The sequence below is a fragment of the Triticum aestivum genome, chromosome 1A, assembly GCF_018294505.1.
Source record: "Triticum aestivum cultivar Chinese Spring chromosome 1A, IWGSC CS RefSeq v2.1, whole genome shotgun sequence".
In the NCBI taxonomy this organism is placed as follows: domain Eukaryota; kingdom Viridiplantae; phylum Streptophyta; class Magnoliopsida; order Poales; family Poaceae; genus Triticum; species Triticum aestivum.
Window position 1 is genome coordinate 575,334,104 of NC_057794.1, and position 21,197 is coordinate 575,355,300.

The 21,197-nt window shown below is 46.9% G+C and overlaps 2 protein-coding genes and 1 non-coding gene across 3 annotated transcripts; 1 reads left to right on the forward strand and 2 right to left on the reverse strand.

Annotated features, from left to right (window-relative positions):
• The first annotated feature begins 3,197 nt into the window (after positions 1-3,197).
• Positions 3,198-3,269, forward strand: TRNAQ-CUG (transfer RNA glutamine (anticodon CUG)). The gene has a single exon. It is a non-coding gene; the product is annotated as a tRNA-Gln (tRNA).
• Positions 3,270-15,557: 12,288 nt separating this feature from the next.
• Positions 15,558-16,553, reverse strand: LOC123182026 (cucumber peeling cupredoxin). Its single transcript, XM_044594472.1, has 2 exons — positions 16,058-16,553; positions 15,558-15,951 (listed from the first exon to the last, which is right to left on the reverse strand). The coding sequence occupies exons 1-2, from the start codon at positions 16,242-16,244 to the stop codon at positions 15,593-15,595; spliced, it is 546 nt and encodes a 181-aa protein (XP_044450407.1). The 5' UTR covers positions 16,245-16,553; the 3' UTR covers positions 15,558-15,592.
• Positions 16,554-18,985: 2,432 nt separating this feature from the next.
• On the reverse strand, positions 18,986-20,081 carry LOC123182030 (cucumber peeling cupredoxin-like). Its single transcript, XM_044594485.1, has 2 exons — positions 19,763-20,081; positions 18,986-19,646 (listed from the first exon to the last, which is right to left on the reverse strand). The coding sequence occupies exons 1-2, from the start codon at positions 19,941-19,943 to the stop codon at positions 19,111-19,113; spliced, it is 717 nt and encodes a 238-aa protein (XP_044450420.1). The 5' UTR covers positions 19,944-20,081; the 3' UTR covers positions 18,986-19,110.
• Between the last annotated feature and the right edge of the window lie 1,116 nt (positions 20,082-21,197).

Genomic DNA, 21,197 nt, shown 5'->3' on the forward strand with positions numbered 1-21,197 from the left:
GCCGTTCGTGCTCCGTGGCGGTGGGAGGGCGGCGGTGCTTGCGGCGGGGGGTGGGCGTCCTGTGCTCCGGCCATCTTTGGCCCGCGCGATGCGCTTTGCCTCCCAATCTGGCGGGTTGGGCCGCTGCCTGCGGTGCCTCACGGCGTTCGTGGCGGCTGGTCGTTCCCCCGGCCGTGAGGGCGGCGTGGGGCTGCGGCGGAGCCATCTGCCTCGGCTTGGACGGCCGCGGCGGGCCTGGGCGTCTGCTGTCTTCTGCGACGGATCTGCCGATTCCTGCTCTCTCCGGTGAGCTGGACCTCGGGATGGGTGGGGTGAGTGCGCTGGGCTTCTACGCACGAGGTGTGCGGCGGACTCGGCGTGATGCAGGTGCAGCTCTCGCTGCCTCTTAGATCGAGCTCTGCTCGCTCTCCCGATCTGGAGGCTTCGCATGGTGCGGCGGCCTCTGTTCCGTGGTCAGGCTGCGAGTGCTCTTGCTGGTGTGTTGGTTTGGCTAGCAGGCTGCAGGTTGGGGGTCGTGACACTGCCGGCGTAAAGCCGGGCTCCGGTTTCGGTTGGAGCCAACGACGGCGGTGCCTGTGGGCGCCGTATCCTTGTTGAAGGCGTTGTGCTGCTGGTGTTCGTCTTCCCTCCTAAATTGCTCCGGAGGAAACTTTGGATCTTGGGTCTCCCGGATCGGGCGATGGTGGCGCTCAACGTCACACTCTCACTTGGGGCTTCGTCTTTGAGCTTGCCTTGGCTAGGGTGACCAGTGGCTTGAGGTGGTCCCGTTGGCGGTCCGTGTGGGCGTTAGCAGTGGAGAGGTGGTGCTCTGTCTTCGTGATCTTGGCTCGGCCATGCCTTTGGCCGCGTTGAGGTGTTTGTGTTGGCGGTTGGATGCTGGTGGTGCGGCCGGGTTGGGGTCGACGGTGGTTTGAGCTCTTCTTCGGGGGTGTTCTTCTCGTGTTCTTGCTCCTGCACTCCTGAGTGTGTTCTCTGCTAGGTGATGCCAAGCGACAGCGGCGGTGGCGCACAGGTGCCGTGGCGCTGTCTCGGCCTCGCGTGACCTTTCGAATGTGCCCCACGGCACAGGTGGTGTCGCGGCGTTGTGCAGTCTCGGATGCGCGGAGCCTTTCGATTGCGTCGACGGTGCAGTGTCATGGTCTTGTTTGCTTGGCGATGCTGACTTCGCCTATGGCACATAGGCGCCGTGGCGTCGTCTCGGCCTCGCGTGACCTTTCGAATGCACCCCCGGCACAGGTGGTGTTGTGGCGTTGTGCACTCTCGGATGCGTGAAGCCTTTCGATTGCGTCGATGGTGCAGTGTCTTGGCTTGGTCGGCTGGCCAATGCCGTTCGATCACATTGGTGGTGCTTTGTGTTGTGCTGGGATGTGTCTTCCCTCTTTGTTCTCCCCTGTTTGTATGTTTGGAGTATTCTGTTTTTGCTTTATCTCTTCTTCCGTGTCCCCCTGTAATTCTGGTTCATTTGAACCCATCTTGCAAAAAGGCTGCAAAGCCTTATAGGCAAATGAATATAATTCAGGTGGTGGAGGAGCTCCCCCTCCTCCCCCGGTGAAAATTCAAAAAAAAAAAAGTCTACTATGAAGCACACAGTCTTTGCGTGGCTTCTTTTCTGGACCACCCCGATACCAGAAATATGCTTCGATATAAACGCTACAACATTGTCATTGATTTCTCTTGCCTTCTTTACAACGCTGTTGAAGAGGTTCCCCCCATAGCTAATACGATTGATTTTTTTTAGAGCTATATGAAGTCTATTGGTGATGCTAGGAAGTATAGCATCGAGGAAATAGTTAATCGTAAAATGCCGGCTATTGGCCTGAAGTGGGAGTTACACCTGTTCCTAGGCTTTGGCCACCTCCTGCTACTGACTACATTGCTTTGTTAGTAGTTAGATCCTACTTAGTGGAGTCTGGACGCGGTGTATTGAAATATATTGCCCGCCTTCCTCTATTAGTTCAGACTTTTGGATGAGTTGATTGGAGCATGAATTCAATATGGTATTCAAGCCAAGAGGTCTTAAGTTCAAGACCCTGCCAACGCAGTATTAAATATAACGATTATGTGGCCTACATCGATCCCACGTCTAAGGACTAAAATAGCCTAGACGTGAGGGGGACTTTTGGATGAGTTAGTTGGAGTATGAATTCAATATGGCGGTAGGGGTGATTCTCTGGCAACTTGATGGATCGGTTATTTTCGCAGCATATAGGTTTATTTTCAAACGATGCACTGGAAGTGGAGGTACATGCAATCATGCAAGGGATGGCTCTTGATATACGACACTCAAATCTTCCAAGTCATCGTCCAATCTGACTCCAGTGTGGCATTGTTCTATCTAACAGGAGATGGATTAGATCGTTCTGCCTATGAACATATCGTTCCCGAAATTAAGGCGTCGATGACAGACATGGAGTTTATTCCCCAAAAATTGAATATGGATCAGAATAGAGTTGCCGACCGCTTGATAAATTATAGTCGTATAGAGTGTACGACGACTGTGTGGGTGCACCTAGGACGACCATATATCAAGGATCTTTTTGCCTCTCGATAACTCTATCAATATGAAATAAAACTCATTTTTCCCCGCAAAAAGAAACACCGAAGAAGAGGAGAACCATGACCATTTGTTTTTCCACTTCTTGTTTAGTGCTTTTTGTTGGAACTAATTAAACTTGAGCTGCCTCCCAGCCCTTGACCTTTATGACATGATTATTTTTGCTGTCTCTATGTGGAATGGCCATCTCTTCAATGAACTAGTGATTCCTGGGGCTCGGAATATTTGGAAAATCAGGAATTAGGCTTACTTTGATGTAATTCCATTGGACCTCCCCTCCTGGCTCCCCCTACTGCGCACTGGTCACCTACATTTGAGCTACAAGGCCAGACCAGAGAGACTTTCTTTCTGCTTTTACAGCAAACTTGCATCTTTAATTTGTGTTGTCATTTGCTTTGTCTACTTTGTTATCGGAAGAACATAGTACTTAGCGACAAAGCGGTTAAACCCATCGTGCAGCTAGCTAGACAGCTCTTCGACTGATTAGCTACAAGTGGCTAAGCATCCAGTCCAGTCCCAAGTCAGCAGCACCACATCACGGCGGGCAGTGATTAGCCCTTGACAGTTTGTTCGATTTTCCATATACAACGTGACCCACTCCGAACATAATGAATAGTGTAATTGTGAAATCGAATCAACAAATGGTCCCATGGTCTAGTGGTTAGGACATTGGACTCTGAATCCAGTAACCCGAGTTCAAGTCTCGGTGGGACCTCTTTTTCGTATCATTTTTTCTGTGCTTGAAAAAGATGCCATTCCCTATTCTTTTGAAGGAAAAAGCTTGCTAATTAATAATATATTCATTGTCAATTACTACCTCTGTACCCAAATATAAGACCTTTTTCCCCCTTCCTTTTTTCTGTGCTTGAAAAAAGATGCCATTCCTATTCTTTTCAAGGAAAAAGCTTACTGATTAATAATATATTCCAAATCCTTAAAAGTGCACGCGCATTATTTCGATAGAACGAGCGGCCGGCTCCTAGCCGCACGATCTCGCTAGTGTTGTCGCGAGTACCACTTGCAGGTGCTACCTGGTCGGGGGAGAGACTTGCCACGCGACACACCCTTATCCTCTCGTCCCTTTTCTCGACCAATTTCTCCACCGCAGCGCCCCCGCCGCTTCTCCCGTGCCGCGCCTCTCTTCCCCTTCCTCCCCATGGCGCCGCCCTACTCTTCCCCTTCCTCCCCATGGCGCTGCCCTACCCTTCCCCTTCCTCCCCATGGCGCTGCCCTACCCTTCCCCTTCCTCCCCATGGCGCCACCTCTCTCCTGCCCTTCTTCATATGGCGTCGCCCTTCTCCTCCACTTCCTCCCCATAGTCGATGTTGCTGATGTGGATGGTGGGGCCAAGGACGATGGACTGGCTGGTGTCCAGGGCGGCATGTGCGGTGTGGCCAAGAACGACGGCCAGCACACCACGGCATCCTCCCCAATCGTCACGCTGCTCCCTCCCCTACCAGATCCAATCTCGGGTCAACGCCATCATACGAGGTCTGCTTCTACTTACTAGTACAGTAGTACTTGGCTACTTGCAATTCAGATTGGGCTCTCGTGATAGAAGGATATGCATGTGTTGCCTGTTGCTTGGACCTTGGAGTTGTTTTCCCTTGGATGCTTAATTAGCACAGTGCTGATACATGGAGTAATCAATCCAGCTGGCTGATTGATTTGGTAGTGTTTCTCTTACTCCAACATTGATTTGAACATTCATTGGGTTACATCATAACAAATAAGAAACTAATGAACTGAAAATGTTCTTAGATGAACAGATCCAAGGTTGTTTTGGTAGTGATGTAAGGATATAAAAACAAGTGAAGTTCTCAAGATTTTTTGTCATTGTTTGTATGATTTACGATCCAACTTTTCAAACTCACGGATCTGTAGTTGATGGAAGTTGATCCATCTATTTCTCGCTTAGACTACATTTGTCGTTATGGTAGCTCTCATAGGAGGTAGAGATCGATCCAGTTCGATGCCTCTTTTTTGTATTGAGTGATATGCAATGCTAAATTTGGCATGGTTAGTTGCACAGAGAGGTATTACAAGTTTCACCAGAGGTAGAATAGTTTGCACACTTAATTATATATAGTTGCACAGAGAGACTTCACAAGTTTCACAGGAAGGTAGTCGGCCAATTTTTGGTGCTATATGGTGCAACTCTACTACTAAATGATGCAACTTTAGTAATGCATTATATATGCAAGTTTTTAGTTGTATATCTCACATGGTAATGGGTAGTTAAAGGTGGTGGCAACTGCACAACTACGTTTCGGCATCTTGCTCAATAGGAGCTACGGTGATTAGGATTATGGTGGGTTTTTACGACGATTAGGATTTTAATGGTGGGTTTGAGTAGGATTTTCACGGTGAACTGTTCTAATTTTGTCACTATTGATATGGATCAGGATCCTATTTTGATCCATCTATTCTTGCCTACACTGCAATTGTCTCGTTAAACATAATACTCTTTGTAGAGCTTCATTGCATTATGTACCTCTCTTTTTCTCGTAAGTGCATCCGTGTGGTTTCTCTGTTTTCTTGTAAGTTGGATGCATACAAGTAACCAATTGGCTAGTTTGTTGTAATAGTTGCACAGGAACGCAAACGTAGTTGGATGACACATATACAATCTCAGTTGGCTAGCCAACTATTGAAGTTGCACAATGAGGCCTAACCAGTTGCACAATCGATGGTATTCAGATGGATACACTATGTAAATCATGTTCATGCAGTGTGTGTGTGGTGTTTTTGATTGCACACTCATGTGTGCCCTGTTGTCAAGGGTATGCGTTTGTACAGGAGTTTGCAAATCAGAACAGTACATATCCTAGTTGGCTTAGCCACACTTACGCAGTTGCACAGGTAAGGGATATCTAGTTGCACGGTTGACGGCTAGTTTAGTTTTGGCTCCAGTGTCTAAATCATGTTAGTGTATGCTGATTTTTTTAGTGCACACTCATGTGTGCCTAGTTGGCCATACAGTGCATCAAGTTGCACACATTCTTTTTTTGTTTTATAGGTGTGCTTTGAAAAGTTATCTTGAGTTGCTTACCTCATGGCATTTTTTATATAAAAATTGTTTTTCCTCATTTTTCTTCTATGCATTGGGTTGCTTTGACTAATTTTTTTGTTTGATTTTTTCACAGACCAAAAATGGTTGTAGAAGGAGATGCAGCTCCTACAAGGAGAGGTATCCTCAACTTCTATAGATGCATCCTGAACTTTTAGTTGCACAACAATCAATTAGGACTGGGTATCCTCAACTTTTTAAATAGTTGCACAACAGTATCATACGAGTTGGCATCCTCAACTTTCATAGTTGCACTAGAACCATTTGGGAGTCGGCGGCCTTGAGTTTTCAAATAGTCCCACAACAATATTACATGAGTTGGCATCCTCAACTATTTTAGTTGCACAAGAACCAATCAGGAGTTGGCATTCCCAACTTTTTTTATAGTCCCACGACAATGTCACATGAGTTGGCATCCTCAACTATTTTAGTTGCACAAGAACAATTAAGGAGAATTCCCAACTTTTTTTTAATAATTGCACAACAATGTCACATGAGTTGGCATTCAACTCCTTTAGTTGCACAAGAACCATTCATTAGGTGGCATCCTCATGTGTTTACATGCATCTAATTTTCTAGTTTTGGCTTCTTTTTTGCATCATGTGCAGGTTAGGGGGTGGGGGAGCTGCTGTAAATTTTTGCCCATAATTCTCAGCTGCAAAGTCACATATACTATTGTGTGGAAAGATCAAAGGAAGAAAACACATGCAGAATAGATTTTTGTCTAGTTCGTAGTTATGCTTCACAGTACCTACAACATACTTTTCTCTTTATTTTTTTCCTTTTTTTGCTACATGGACATCAGTTCTTCTGCATTATGTGTGATATAAGACTATCTATGTGCTCTCTCCTATATAATTGCACAGTTTCTGCATTTTGTTGCACACAATGCTTCAAATGCTAGCTTGTCCCATGATGTAGTTGCAAAAAAATCAGTTAAAATTGCACAGGTACAAGAGCTCCCCTTTTTTATCTCTGTTTATGCTCTCTTCAACAATGGAGAAGCTATTTTTGTAAAGAGAAATTTGGTGAGGGGGAAGTCAAGGAGGGGGTCTAAACAGGAGGAGAAAATGATGACCTCTTCTTTCACCCTTGCTGGTGCTACCCGGTACATTCTGATCTGTCCTTACTCTTTCCCCTTTTTTTCATGGCAAATTGTTCCAGATCTGTTGTTAGTTCACTTTGATTCATCTACCATAGTAGCTTTGGTGATGGAGATCTAGACCAAGGAAACCATTTGTTTTCTAGGAAAGAAGAAGGTGGGAGCAGGTAAGGGCGTGGGGAAGAAAACGTTGGTGGCCAGTGGACATAAGAGCTTCGGGAGAGGAGGGAAGGGCACATGATTGCCTGGGTACCGCGTTGGGCGCGTGATTTGTTGGCTTGGCGCGCATGTGTTGCTACCGGGGGAGAGATTTCCTTTTATGGGACCGGGGGGACCGATTCTTTCCTTTCCTGGCGGCCGCTCGGGAGTGCTAGCGGGCCAACGGCCGTCCGCTAGACACGTCCATAATATATTCATTGTCAATTACTACCTCTGTACCCAAATATAAGATGTCTCTGTAGGATAAACTAGACTAGAAAAACATCTTATATTTTAATACGGAGGGAAATTTCATTCTCGTTATTATTTTGAATCTTCTTTGTAGAGTATGTATTTTTTGCAAGTTTCTGTACAGAATTAGGAGATTTCCTATTTCTTGTTTTATGAGAATAACTTTACGGATTTGCTATTTTGTAGTCGAGTGTTTTCCAATTCGTTGTCATTCAAATCTATCTCCGTCCGTTCTCGCGCAAAGATTCGCGCTGGGTCCTGTGGTTTTCGGGTTCGTTTTCTTTGTCGGGCGCGCTTTTGTTTCTGCCTCAGCCCGTTCACCACTGCCCCGACCCAGTACTGTTTGGTTTTTGTCCTTTTTGAATTTTGGGTGCCTTTTCCCCTTTTCATTTGGGCGCCTTTGTTTCGATAAGGCTGAGAGGAGAGAGCTCGAGGAGGCGATTCCTTCTATTCATGTTGATTTCGAGATATCCCACCGGTAGATCTTGCATTCTCCCCCCTTTCTCTTCGATCCTTGGTTGCCACGGTTTGTCGTTCTTGTCTTTCTCCCTCCCCCGTGGGATTTGGCTTGTGTTGTGCCAGTGTAGCTGTAGCTTCCAGATTTAGGTGAGTTGTTGTCGTGTTGTTGTAGGTTTTATTGTTCTTTGTAGTCCGCCATGATTTCTTCTATTAGTTCTAGGCCTTTGGGTATAGGCGCTGGTAGGTGGTTGTTCAAGGTCATCTGATGGTTTTGGTCGTCTCACCCTTCCCTCGTTGAAGTTCTCCCCAGTCCAGTGCTTGATTTGTTTCCTTCGCTGTAGATGTATAAGTAGGTGAGGCTGTAGTTGTAGCGGTGAATATCCCTCGTGTTTTTGTTGCAGATGGTAGTTGTAGGTGCATGGATATAGCAGTGGATTCGAGTCCCCTGTTGATTTCTTTTCTGCTAGGCTGGTGGCTGGATGTCTGTTCCGCCTGCTTTTTTGTTGTTAGATGTAGTTTGATTCTGATGGCTCATGCGATGTAGATGTAGATGCTATTGGTGTATCCTTCGTCTAAATTTGTTTGCCCTTCTATGTAGATGTAGCCGCTTTTTGATTTAGTTACCTGCTCAACTATGGTTTCTGATGTGTTCAGTTTCCTGCTTAGTAGTAAGTGGTCTCTGTATTGGTTCATGTTGCTGTTGTAGTTCTTGAATTTGTTCAGTTACCCGCTGGTAGTTTAGATGCAGGTGTTTAGTTTCCCTAGTTTAGGGTTTTCTCAGTGTATCAGATTCAATGAGTCAGCTCTGCTTTATTCCTGTGTCTATATGGTTTTCTGGTGCATTTCACTGGGTGTATTTCACTATAATCCACATGTGTTTTTTAGCCCTGTATTGGTTCAGTAGGTGTTTCCCTTATTTTGTCAGTGTTAGATCATCCTACTGAATTTGTGTCTACTAGCCCTGTAGTGCTGATGTATTTTAGTGTAAGCTCAGAAACTTTTGATGTATTTTCAGTGTAATATACCCCGGAATTATATGTATTTTATCCCATATTTTGAGTGTATTTTTCAGTGTAATATACCCTAGAATTATAGTGTAATTTAGCCCATATTTTCAGTGTAATACCCATGATTATTTTTTGTATTTACAGTGTATTAGAGTGTAATTTACACTGTAATCATAGTGTAATTTGTCCCATAATTACAGTGTAATTCTCATGCTACTTATATGTAACTACAGTATAATCTTCCCATAATTATAGTGTAAGTTTCCCCATAATTTTTAGTGTAGCCCTGATGCTTCTTATATGTAATTACAGTATAAAATTCCTCCTAATTACAGTGTAAATTCTCCTATAATTACAGTGTAACCGTCATCCTTTCCATAATTTCTGTTTTTTTATTTTAATTTCAGGCTCATTCTTGTTATATATTCTTTGTATTGTTGTGCTGCAGTTATTGTGATTATGATCTATATTTGAGTCGTCCACTGCTGTATTTGCGGTGCAGTATTTGTATTTTCGTTGTAGTTGTAAGGAGGTAGCTGGTTGTTGTGTATCAGTTTTTTTCTTTTAATAGTGGTATTTAATTGTTTGAATTACATTGTAATACCAAATATTTACTCTACAATGGGATTTGCAGTGTAATATACCCTAGATTTACGCTGTAATATACCCCGAAACACTACAATTTGCCCGGTTTAATGTGTAATTTGCCTCAGAGTTTCATATATTTACACTTGTTTTTACACTGTATTTTGAGTGATACTCGCACTGTACTCTGTAAGTTACACTGTAATTTGTCCAGATTTACGCTGTAATACCCCTAGATTTACTTTTGTAACTTACCTCTGAATTCCCCACTGTAATCCATGTGCTACTTTCACTGCAATATACCCTATATTGACACTATACTATGTTCTGTTTTGGCAGTGTAATTCATGTGCCTTTTCTATGTAATTTGCCTAGATTGTTGTGCAATTTGCCTTAGAGTTTGACTGTATTTAGTTTGGTTTTGAGTGATACTTGCACTGTACGCTGTAAGTTACACTGTACGACTCCGGGCGCGAGTGAGGGGCGGCCGGACGGCCACAAATTGGCAAAGAAGGGGAAAAACGCCGACGCGGCAACCGTGCGAGTGCAGGAGTCCATCGAGCATTGCCTCGCCGACGCCCAGACCCGGGCCGTCCTACGTGAAGAGAAGACCGAGGCGCAGTGGTCGTCGCTGATGAAGAACAGCACCATCAAGCTCGACCTGCTCCGGACGAACGTCGCCGCGAAGAAGAGGAACACCGACATGGCTTTTCTGATGGGCGGGGCGGACATGCTCCAGAGCGACGACGAGGAGCTCAGGGCGTGGTACATGGCGGAGCGCGGCCTCATCCTGAATCAAATGCGGACGGCAACGCTGACGACGCCGACGACTCAAGCTCCCGCGCCCACGACCACACGGACGCCAAGCCCGAACAACGCCTCTACGTCGCCGCCCAGCAGTGCTGAAGCCGCGCCGACACAGCCCAGCACCGAAGCAGCTCCGACACCGCCGAGCCCGAGCACGCCGACTCCGCCAACGCCTGGAGCCGACCCCGCCAAGTGAATCATGCACGCGAACTTGCGGCGTGCGACGCTCTGTTTTTTGTAACGCCAGACTACGTCCGATCGCCGGATTTGTGGCGTCTTTTGAAGGCGGGAACGACCAAGTTTTAAATTCCTGCATCCTGGGGCCGGCGCTTGGGGGCGTGACTGGGAGTTAGGTCGCCCCCAGAGGCCGAACTAGCGCCAGGACGTCCCCAGACCACTCTATTTAGGCGCCCTGGAGGGCCGAACGGCTGGAGATGCCCTAACAAGCTAGTGCGAGTGTGCACTTGTTGCTCATGAGAGGAGGGAGCACGTCGCATGTGCCGTTAAGAGGATCGCAGACGGCCAGCTGTATGGGGATGGGCCCGGCGGAGATCCAACCGTTGAGGCTCACGAGGAGGAGGCCACGAGTTCGCGCCACTGCTTGCAGGTCGTGGCGCAACGAAAGAGGGAAGCGGCGTCCTCCACGCGCACAAGGATCTCCCGGGCGGCGTCCTTCGGGAGCGCCGTTTCGTCCATCCTCACGTCACGCACGGTGTAGGACACGGTTTTTTTTTTGAGGGAGATGCCATCATGGCGGTTTATATTTCATGAGCAAAAAAGGCTACATCTTCTGACAAAATGTCTAACAAAAAACCCGGAGGCTCGGACTGCCATACAATGGTTCGCGAGTCCTCCGACATAGTAGCCAACATATCAGCCGCCATATTGGCTTCCCTAGGGCCGTGTTGAAAACTAACTGAAGCAAAATTACGACAAATAAAAGCGCACTCCTCATAAATAGCTGCTGCCGGTCCAAGCGAGTTGCCTCCAGATTGCATCACTTGGATCACTTCCATACAATCGGCCTCAATCACCAGTTTGTTGCAGCCCATGTCGTTTGCCAGAATGAGGCCGTCTCGGAGCCCTCGGGCTTCCGCCGTCGCCGCGTCCTCAACGAACCGAATGTCGCTACATGATGCTGCAATGAAGGATCCAGAAGCATCACGTAAGATTGCACCTGAACCCCCTGAACCAGTGTCCTTAGAAAAGGAGGCATCTACGTTGAGTTTTACAAATCCCTCACTTGGCTTGGTCCATCCATGTCTCACAATCTGGACTGGACCCTTTTTCTTTGCTCTTGAGAAGTTCTTGGACAGCGTCGAAATCGCTTGTGCTGATCGTGTAGGATCCTGTAGCTGTTCACCATGCGTAAACTTCCTCCGCTCCCACCACAGGTACCAAACTGTCGTTGCGATTAACTCTTTACAGTTAACACTCGGAAGCAGCGGTGCCGGTACATTAGGAGTTAGAAGTAGGTCAGCCAACACTGCCGCACCTTCCCTTTCGAGGGAGCAAAGCTCGTTGATCTTGTTTGCCATGCCCGGTGCACACCAGACAACTTGAACACGTTGACACTTGAAGAAGGCATGGCTGATACTCTCACAATCCAGACCGCAAATAGGGCACTGTGAGTTAGTAATCATATGCCGATTAGCCATAATGCCCCGACAGGGTATTGCACCATATAGTGCCCTCCAATAGTGAATTTTCACTTTGGCTGGGACTCGCAATTTCCAAAGAATTCTCCATATAGGACTAGTACTTGCGGAGATCATAGAATTGGTTCTCCTCAACTTTCGTCCATGCTGGTGATCCCACTCCATATAATAGGCGGTCTTAACCGTGAATATCCCTGTCCGGTTATAATTCCATGAAACGAAATCCTCCATCATACCCAAGGCAAGGGGTATGTTCAGAATTCTTTGAGCATCAACGGGCCAGAATATATCTCTGATTAGTTGTTCGTCCCATTCTCTACTCTCCAAGTTAATAAGCTCAGAAACATTGGTGATGATTATATTACCTCTCCTTGTCATAACTCTTCTGTTTGGGCTGCTAGGAACCCACGGGTCATCCCATATGCTGATTTGGGTGCCGTCTCCCACCCTCAAAATGTACCCTTTTTTGAAAGTTTGGATACCACTCCATAAGCTCTGCCAAGTGTATGAACTCCCTTTTTTGAGGCTGCAATTTAGGATGTCCCCATCTGGAAAGTACTTAGCTCTGAGTACTCTAGCACATAGTGATTCCGGTTCAGCTATTAGTCTCCAGCATTGTTTGGCCAACAGTGCCAAGTTAAAACAGTGTAGATCTCTGAACCCCATGCCACCATTTCTCTTCGGGACACACATCTTCCACCACGCAAACCAATGCATATGCTTCTTCTCATCCTCATCTCCCCACCAGTATTGGGACATAGTAGTAGTTATCCCATTGCACACTTGTTTGGGAAGCTTGAAGACTGACATTGCATATGACGGTATAGCCTGCACGACGGCTTTCAATAGGATTTCCTTTCCCCCAAAAGAAAGTAGTTTTTCCTTCCATCCTCTAATCCGGCTAAGAACTCTATCCACAAGGTGTTGAAAACAATCTGTTCTATCCACCCCCACAATTGGGGGTAAACCCAAATATTTATCTGTTATTGCCTCCACCATAATATTCAGGATCGTGCAAACTTCGGCCCTAGTCTCCACTGGTGTGCAAGGGCTGAAGAAGATACTAGATTTTGCTTCACTTACCAGCTGGCCGGAAGCTGCACAATAATCATCAAGTGTGCGGCGGAGACTCGCTGCATTGGTGGCGTCCGCCCTCATGAGGACGAGTGAGTCATCAGCGAACAAAAGGTGGGACACTGCCGGCGCATCCCTGCACACCTTAACCCCCAACAAATTTCCATTCTCCTCCTCGTGCATCAGTAGGCTTGAAAGACCCTCAGCACATAGTAAAAACAAATAGGGTGATAGCGGATCTCCTTGTCGGAGCCCCCTAGTAGGCACAAAATAATCTGAAAGGGAATTATTCACTCGCACCTGGTATTTAACAGACCGCACACACTCCATAATAAGTGTCACCCAAGCCACAGAAAAACCCAAGCGGAGGAGTACCTTCTCTAGGAACACCCACTCGACCCTATCGTATGCTTTGTGCATGTCAAGTTTGACCGCACAAACTCCATATTTTCCTTTTATCTTCTTTTTGATTGCATGATAAGATTCAAAAGCCACCAAGAAGTTGTCCGTGATCAACCGTCCCGGGACAAAAGCACTTTGGTTTGGAGAAATTATTTCTGACATGAGAAACTTGAGCCTGTTGGCCAAAAGCTTAGAGATTACCTTGTAAACAACATTACATAAGCTGATAGGCCTGAATTCTGTGATCACCTCAGGGCTCACCACCTTCGGGATCAGTACGATGGTAGTATTATTCCAGCCCTCTGGGATTTTCCTCGTGTTCACTGCCAACAAAACTTCGTCAGTTAAATCTTCTTCAATAATGTGCCAAAACCTCTTATAAAATACCGCGTGCAACCCGTCCGGGCCAGGCGCCTTAAGATCACCGATGCTATACATTGCTTTTTTCACTTCCTCACACGTATATGGTTTATTAAGGTCTTCATTCATTGCATCTGAAACCCTCGGTTGCACTTTATTTATCACCTCTTGGTCGGGCTCCAGGACACCCGAAGTGAACAAAGAGAAAAAATAAGACGTCGCATGCATCTTAATTTGGTTCTGGTCCTCTATCCAATTTCCCGCATCATCCTTCAAACGTTTAATGAAATCCTTCAAACGTTATCAGGACACGGTTGAGAGCGAGGCGAGGGACTCCGCGCTGATTGGCTTCTGAACTTCTAATTGAGCCGTGCGTGCCTATGTGCCGTTTCGTTACTTGGACTCATGTTCCAACCTGTAACTTGCTTTTTATACTCCCTCCATTTCTTTATAAGGTGTATTTGTTGTTGTCCCGATAATGCCCACACGTGTGGGTGCTAAGAGACCTGGTCACACGTTTCGTGTGGTATCTAAGAGAACCGGTCCACATATCTATGTGTGGACAAAACAAGTAATGCCCACATGCCTGGTCTTTTGTCTCGTGGTCCCTTCCACACGCCTACGTGTGGGCAAAATAAATAACGCTCAGACGCCCGTACGTCCGGCCTTCTACCTCACGGTCCCGCACGCCCCGCATGACAGTCACCACACGTTCCCGCAGTTGCCATGGTTGGGATCCTCGTTTAACTACAGTTGCCATGTTGCTAAACTACAGTTGCCATGGTTGCCCAACTGCAGTTGCCATCTTAGGTCAAGTGCCAGATGCCATTTTTGGACAACTTCAGTTGTTGCCATGTATGGTCTGGTCTACTATAGTTGCCATGATTTAAAAAATTTAGGAGTTGCCACCTACTAACACTAGGCAGTTGCCATGTAGCATTATAAAAAGACATGGCAAAATAACATGTTCGGGTAAAGAGAGAGTTGCAATCTGCTTACAAGCACACTAGGGCAGTTGCCATGTATCCTGCAAAACACATGGCAACTGACAGCTTTGGGTGTGGGAGAGGAGACATGCGTGTGAGCGACGGTGGTATTTTTAGAAGTTGCCACCCACTAACACTAAGCAGTTGCCATGTAGCACTACAAAAAGACATGGCAAAATAACATGTTCAGGTAAAGAGAGAGTTGCCATCTCTGCTTACAAGCACATTAGGGCAGTTGTCATGTACCCTGCAAAACACATGGCAACTAACAACTTTGGGTGTGGGAGAGGAGACAGGCGTGTGGCCGAACTGATAAACGCCACACACCAGCCCCTTTGCGTGCGTGAAAACTGGCGTGTGGGCGAACTGCTAAACGCTAACATATCAGTTCGTGCAAACATACATGTGGACGACCAGATGAATGCCCACACACCAGCCCAGTCCTATGTGGCATAAAAATCTGGCAGAACATGTCAAGATTCGTGCAAACATAAATGAACGTTGATCCATGCGTGTGGGCGAGATGCAAACGCCCACATGTGTGGACGTTAGTTTTTTTATTGTTTTTTGATAAAATTTCAGAATGTAAGATGCATTTCTTCTAATTCGTGATAATTCCCTTGTTAGACCTTTAGAAAAGAGAAAAGTGTCTCTCTTCTGATTGTTTGTATCTCTCCTTATAACAAAAGAAGAAAAATATCTCTGGACTAACTGTTTTACTTGCCGCTAACTAGCCAATTTGCCATGGATAATTTCATTCTAACATGTTTATAATTATGTGCCTTGGTTATTGCCGAAAATAATATACCTTACATAAAGGAACGAAGGGAGTAGTACTATATAGTATAGGAATAGGGTGTCCGTATGTGAATTTATAGAAGTGAGTGTATGAGCTTGTTTTATGTTCAAAGAAAAAAAAACATATGGTGCGCGCTGGTTGGGTTCTGATCGGGCCGGGCGTACGAACGTACGTGCCGAGTAGTATAAAAAACCGTAGCTTGCATGCATGCACACGTGTATTTTTTAACTTTTTTGCACACATATATGATTGCAGATCGTTGACGTTGATGGATCAAGTTTACATCAGCAGCAGGAGCGAAAGCGCCAGCAAGCAGGCGGCGAGGGCGAGCAGCGGCACTGCGGCGGGGGCGGGCGAGCCGGAGATGACGTCGCCGTCGTCGTCGGGCTCTTCGGCCTGGTCGTCGTTCTGCGTGCGCGAGGGCGCGAAGGGGGCGACGTAGATCTTGAGCTTCTGGCCCTCCTCGCAGTGCTTGCCGACGCCGCAGAAGTAGTAGCGCGGGCCGGCGGGCGGGATGAGCTCGATGATGGTGGGCCCGTTCTGGTACCGGTTGGTGATGTTGCGCATGCTGCACCCGTCGAACAGGTCCCGGCTCGGCACCTCCACGATGTTGTACACCCCGCTCCGGTACAGGAACACTGCGCGCATGCGATGCGACGGCCGGCGTCAAGGATCGATTGGCGCCCGCCGGAGCCGGAGAAGAAGGGGAAAATATATATAGGAATTGATGATAGCTAGACTCACTGAGCTTGTCGCCCACGCTGATGTTCCGGGTGCGGGCCCATTCCCCGTAGTAGGTCCGGTTGGGGGCCATCTGCCAGCCCTTGCCGGCGCCGACGATGTGGTAGATGCCCGCCGACGAGCCGGCGACGAGGGACGCCACCACGGCCGCGAGGAGCAGCAGGGAGAGGCAGCCTTTGCTCCTCTCCATTTATTCAACGAGATCGATCCGCCGGCCGGCTTGATCTTGGTTTCTCGATCGATGGACGACTCCTATAGATAATCGACTCGTTCGTACGTGCGTCCTCCTTCCTTTTTCCTCCCCTTGTACGTACGCGTGTGGAAGAGAAGAGTTTGGGATGGTGGTAGCTAGCCAGAGGAGATCTAGCGCCCCCATGTGCATGCATGCATGTGATCGATGGAGCAGGACTTGAGGGAGTCAATGGACGACCTTGCCTATTTTTTGCTCTTGGTTTGGTTCCTGCCTCTGGCTAGCTCTTCCCTAATATTGGCAAGTGTGTGATGGTCGCCGGTGAGTTTGTAGCCAATGTACGGATTATCCCTGATCGTAGTGCTTTTATAGATGTGCGGTCGTTTGGCTGGCCACACAATTAGCTCAACTGTAAACAACACGAATTTGTACGACCACTGGCTGCTTGTGCGTGCATGATCATCACTCGTGTGGCATGCTGGATCACGGAAAGTGGAGACGACAACACATGATGACTCTGATTTGATGGTGTTTCTCGAGTACCAGTCTTGAGCTTCGGGATGAAAATTCCATGTCTGACCCTAGTTGGTTACCTTGTTGAATGCTTTGCTTGAGATTTGCCCGGACTAAATATTCAGGGTGAAAGCACACAATCTGGTCTTCAGTGGTTGGTTGGATCCAACGGTGGCAGCATTTGCACCCCACTCCCTTCCTGAAGTCGTTGTTTTTTTAGAACATTTATCATAGCCCTTGTGTTGTCAAGAGATGATTGATGCCGATGGTGGTCGTTGTATTTCGTCAATCACTATCTTGATCCCTTGGGGGGGGGGGGGGGGGGTCTTTTTCTTCTGTCTAACCATAGCTCCAATCTTGTATGACTTTGCCCTTTGCCGGCGTGAGCCTATGTGTGTGTGTGTGAGTTGTATGCATCCTAATTATGTAGAGTCTAGGCATGTGCTTATTGTATTTGTATCCCCTTGATGATACGTTCTCTCCCTGGAAAGGTCACTTATCCCCAAAAAACCGAAGGCAACATCTGATATATAATCTAGCTACACCTTTTCAAAACATGAATTAAGCATGATCTGAGACAACTACTTCTTCTGTTCATAAATATAGGTCTTTTTAGAGATTCTAATATGGACTACATACTGACCAAAATGAGTGAATCTACATTCTAAAATATATATATCCATCCGTATGTAGGCTAAGATGGGCAGACTTGGTGATGGGAATACAAAAAAAATCATGTTATTTGTACTCGATTCTTCATATGTAACTGTATCGCTAGCATATGATCCGAAGAAGATAAAACCATCACTGATGATGATCTGAAGGTTGATGCACTATGGAACTCCTATAAGGATATGCTTGATACTTTTGAATTCTCATCTATGAGGTTCAACCTTTCTGCTTTTTGTGCCATCTCATGACCTTGGTGACCCTGAACTCCCATTCATTGAAAAAGGAAATTGAGGATCTTGTTGTGTGTGTATGCCATGTGAGAGAGCTCGAGACTGGCTATGTAGTGATTTCTATGATGGCAATATTAACATCCAGAGTATTAATACTGCTTTTATTGCTCTAATTACATATATCGACAATCCCCAGTTCATATCTTATTACATGACAATATCTCTGGTCAGTCTGCCTTTGAATTGCATAACAGTATATACCCATAGTTCATGCGAATCAATATGGGTTCATTAAATCCAAAACCATACAAGATTGTTTGCCATGGGCATTTGAAATGGACTTTGTGGCACCGAAGTGGATTACGTTGGTTTAAGTTGATGGCATTATCGTCACAATCTCATGCAACACAAGTGTTGATCAAGGACCTCAAAGGGTCCAAGTAGAGCTAGGAAGTGTGGCAGGTCCCAACATCTAGGTCACTAAGCCATGTATCTCCATCATGGAGGAAGTGTGCCATGTCCAAGTACCATTCAATTAGAGTTCTCATGAAAATGAATTGCGCCTTATCCTTGGCATTACAAATGCAATAATTAAATGGCCGAGGAGAGGGGCTTTGCAATCTTTTTTTGTTGGCTCGAATGTGGTATTGAACTATCTGGGAAAACAACCAAGTGAACCAACCATATCTTGCTCAAGTGCAGAAGCCAAGTATCAAGTATAAGGTAGCTGACAAAACCCAAGTTGAAGTGATTTAGTTTAATTACATAATGTGTGGTAGAACCTCGGAATATTTCAGTCAAAGACACTCATTTCCATTTTTATGGTGTGACAACGTTGGTGCAATTAATGTATTGCCAATGTCAATCCAAGATTTCCAAACCCATCAAACATACTGAAGAAGGTTTTCACTTTTCGGGTGAGCAGGAGGCAATGGGAATGATGGATTTCAGGTTTTCATCTCGACCAAAAGAGAGGTAGACACTTTTCATGGGAACTCAATAAGAAATTGCAATCTCCACCTTTTCTCTTTGATGAAGAACTTCTTTTTCTCGTTGTGATGCTCTGATAGAATGTCTGAACAAGACGAAGATAAAAGAAAGCTTACAATCTCATTTCCTCGGAAAAGAATCACAATCTCCCGAAAATCAACAGAGACCTCAAGAAATATGGAAACACACATCTACTAAGTATAGCTGATACGGTGAATCGAAATGATACTGTGGCCATATTTGAAATCATTCAAAAAAAAAACTCATTCTACTGTACACGGTCGCCTTGTATGTACGTGCATACACCAAACCGATGTACGTACATACATACGATCCAATTGCGCCGTGGCTTAGTATGAGCGTAAATACATGGATCCAAGCCCAGATCGAGGGCTATTGTACTTGTGCGGCAAAAATACATACTGGGTAAATACATAGTATACGCATGCCATACATGTTCCCTATAGTTTCTTCTTGGCGTCCACAAGCTTCGCGGGGTCCACCTCCATCGTCGACGCCTGCGCGAGCTCCTCCTGCGCCGTCGACGACGCCTGCGTGGGCTCCACCTGCTCCATCGACGACGGCTGAGCGGCCTCCGCCTGCGCCGTCGACGACGCCTGCGCGGCCTCGTCCTGCGCCGTCGACGACGCCTGCGCGGCCTCCGCCTGCGCCATGGACGACGCCAGCGCGGCCTCCCCCAGCGCCGTCGACGACGCCGGCGGCAGCGCCGCTGCGGCGGGCGCCTCGGTGGCGGTGGCGGTGGCGGTGGCGGTGGCGGGGGCGGCGGCGTCGCCGGAGACGTTGACGGCGACCTTCTGGCCCCCCTCGCAGTGCTCGCCGACGCCGCAGAAGTAGTAGCGCGGGCCGGGCGTGTCGAGCTTGATGATGGTGGGGCCGAGCTGGTACCGCATGGTGACGTTGTCCATGCTGCACGCGTCGAACAGCTCCTTGGTCGGCACCTGCACGATGTCGTACACCCCGCTCCGGTACAGGAACACTGCGTGCACCCACGCCGGCGGCCACGTCAAGAACGGCCGGCCGGCCAGCCGGCGGCGAGGAGAAGGGGAGCGAACAATGAACAAGGAGTACGTACTAGCTAGGTAGCAAACTTACTGAGCTTGTCGCCGACGTGGATGTCCCTGGTGCGGGCCCAGTCGGCGTAGTAGGTCTGGTTGGGGGCGATGCGCCACCCCTTGCCGGCGCCGACGATGTGGAATATGCCGGCGGACGGGCCGGCGAGGGAGGCCGCGAGGAGCGCGAGGAGCAGGAAGGAGAGGTGGGCCTTGCTCGCCATGGTTCTCGACGGTTCTTTCTTCCGATCCGATTAATTCAGCTTCTTCTTCTTCTTCCTCCTCCTCTGGTAGGTGGGTGAGGAAGAACCCTTTCCTTTCCCCTGCGTGGAGGAAAAGATTGCAATGGTGGTGGGGAGGTGGGGAAGACACCCTTGAATCTATCCATGGGGAGCTGCCTATTTTTGTTACTGGTTCCTGTCACTCTTCTCTAATATTGGCAAGTGTTTATGCATAGGCAGCTTTTGTAGCAACACGAAAAAATTGAGTGCACCCCGTGCTTGTGCTATGTTTGGATAGCCTGGCGGTTCCAAGGAGGCAGGTCCGGTTGGCCTGAAATTTACACATGTCCGTGCTGTTATTTGTCTCTTATTCCTGTGAAGGGTCTTCTTGTTGCTTTTATTTTCCTTTTAATAATACACTAAGTTGCTGCAGGATTTTTCTTTCAGAAGGCAACATATATAAAGGGTGTGGCTAGGTCTCAGTCGACTGAGATTTAACCAAGTCTTACTCAAGTGGCATAACATGCAAAACAGAAACAGAAAAACTGAAAATAAAATTATGCATGAATCTCAATGTAACATCTCACGGATATAGCATCGACTGGGACTTCGTCAAGTCTTAGTCGACTGAGACTTAGCAAGACTGATACTATATGAAAGCGACACATGGAACAAAACAGGATGGAGAATAGGGCAACGAATTGTAGTAAGTAACGCAATGTATTCAGTTGGAGAACAGGGTTCTTGTATGTCGTTTGTTCAGAGGGGTCGTGTGAGCAAGTCAGACGGGATGCCCTCTCTTGTAGACGTGTTGTAACGATTTTTATCCCAGTTTTGTCAAATTAACCGGTTAACTCTCTTACTCCCTTCACATAATATAAGTGCATTTTTGACACTCCAATACATGGGACGGAACGAGTAGCTTTTTAGTGAAAATCAGAGTCCTAAGAGGCGCAACTTCAAAACAAATGAAAGTACAGCTATCTGAAAATTACTCCAGACTTCCCCGCAAAAAAAAAAAATCCAGACTGAACCTCGTTTTTCTTCGTTTGCTCTTAGGATGTGTCTCGGTCCCACATCAACAAACGTATGGCCTTCTCAATCCGTACTAGTCCATTACCGACATCATTACTCAGCAGATCAAACTAGTGAACTTATCATATGATTACAAAGAAATTTGAACATATTTGGACTCAGATCCTACCAGGACAAAGTCAGAGAGCATATTGTTACAATGAGATAAGAGTATTATCAAAG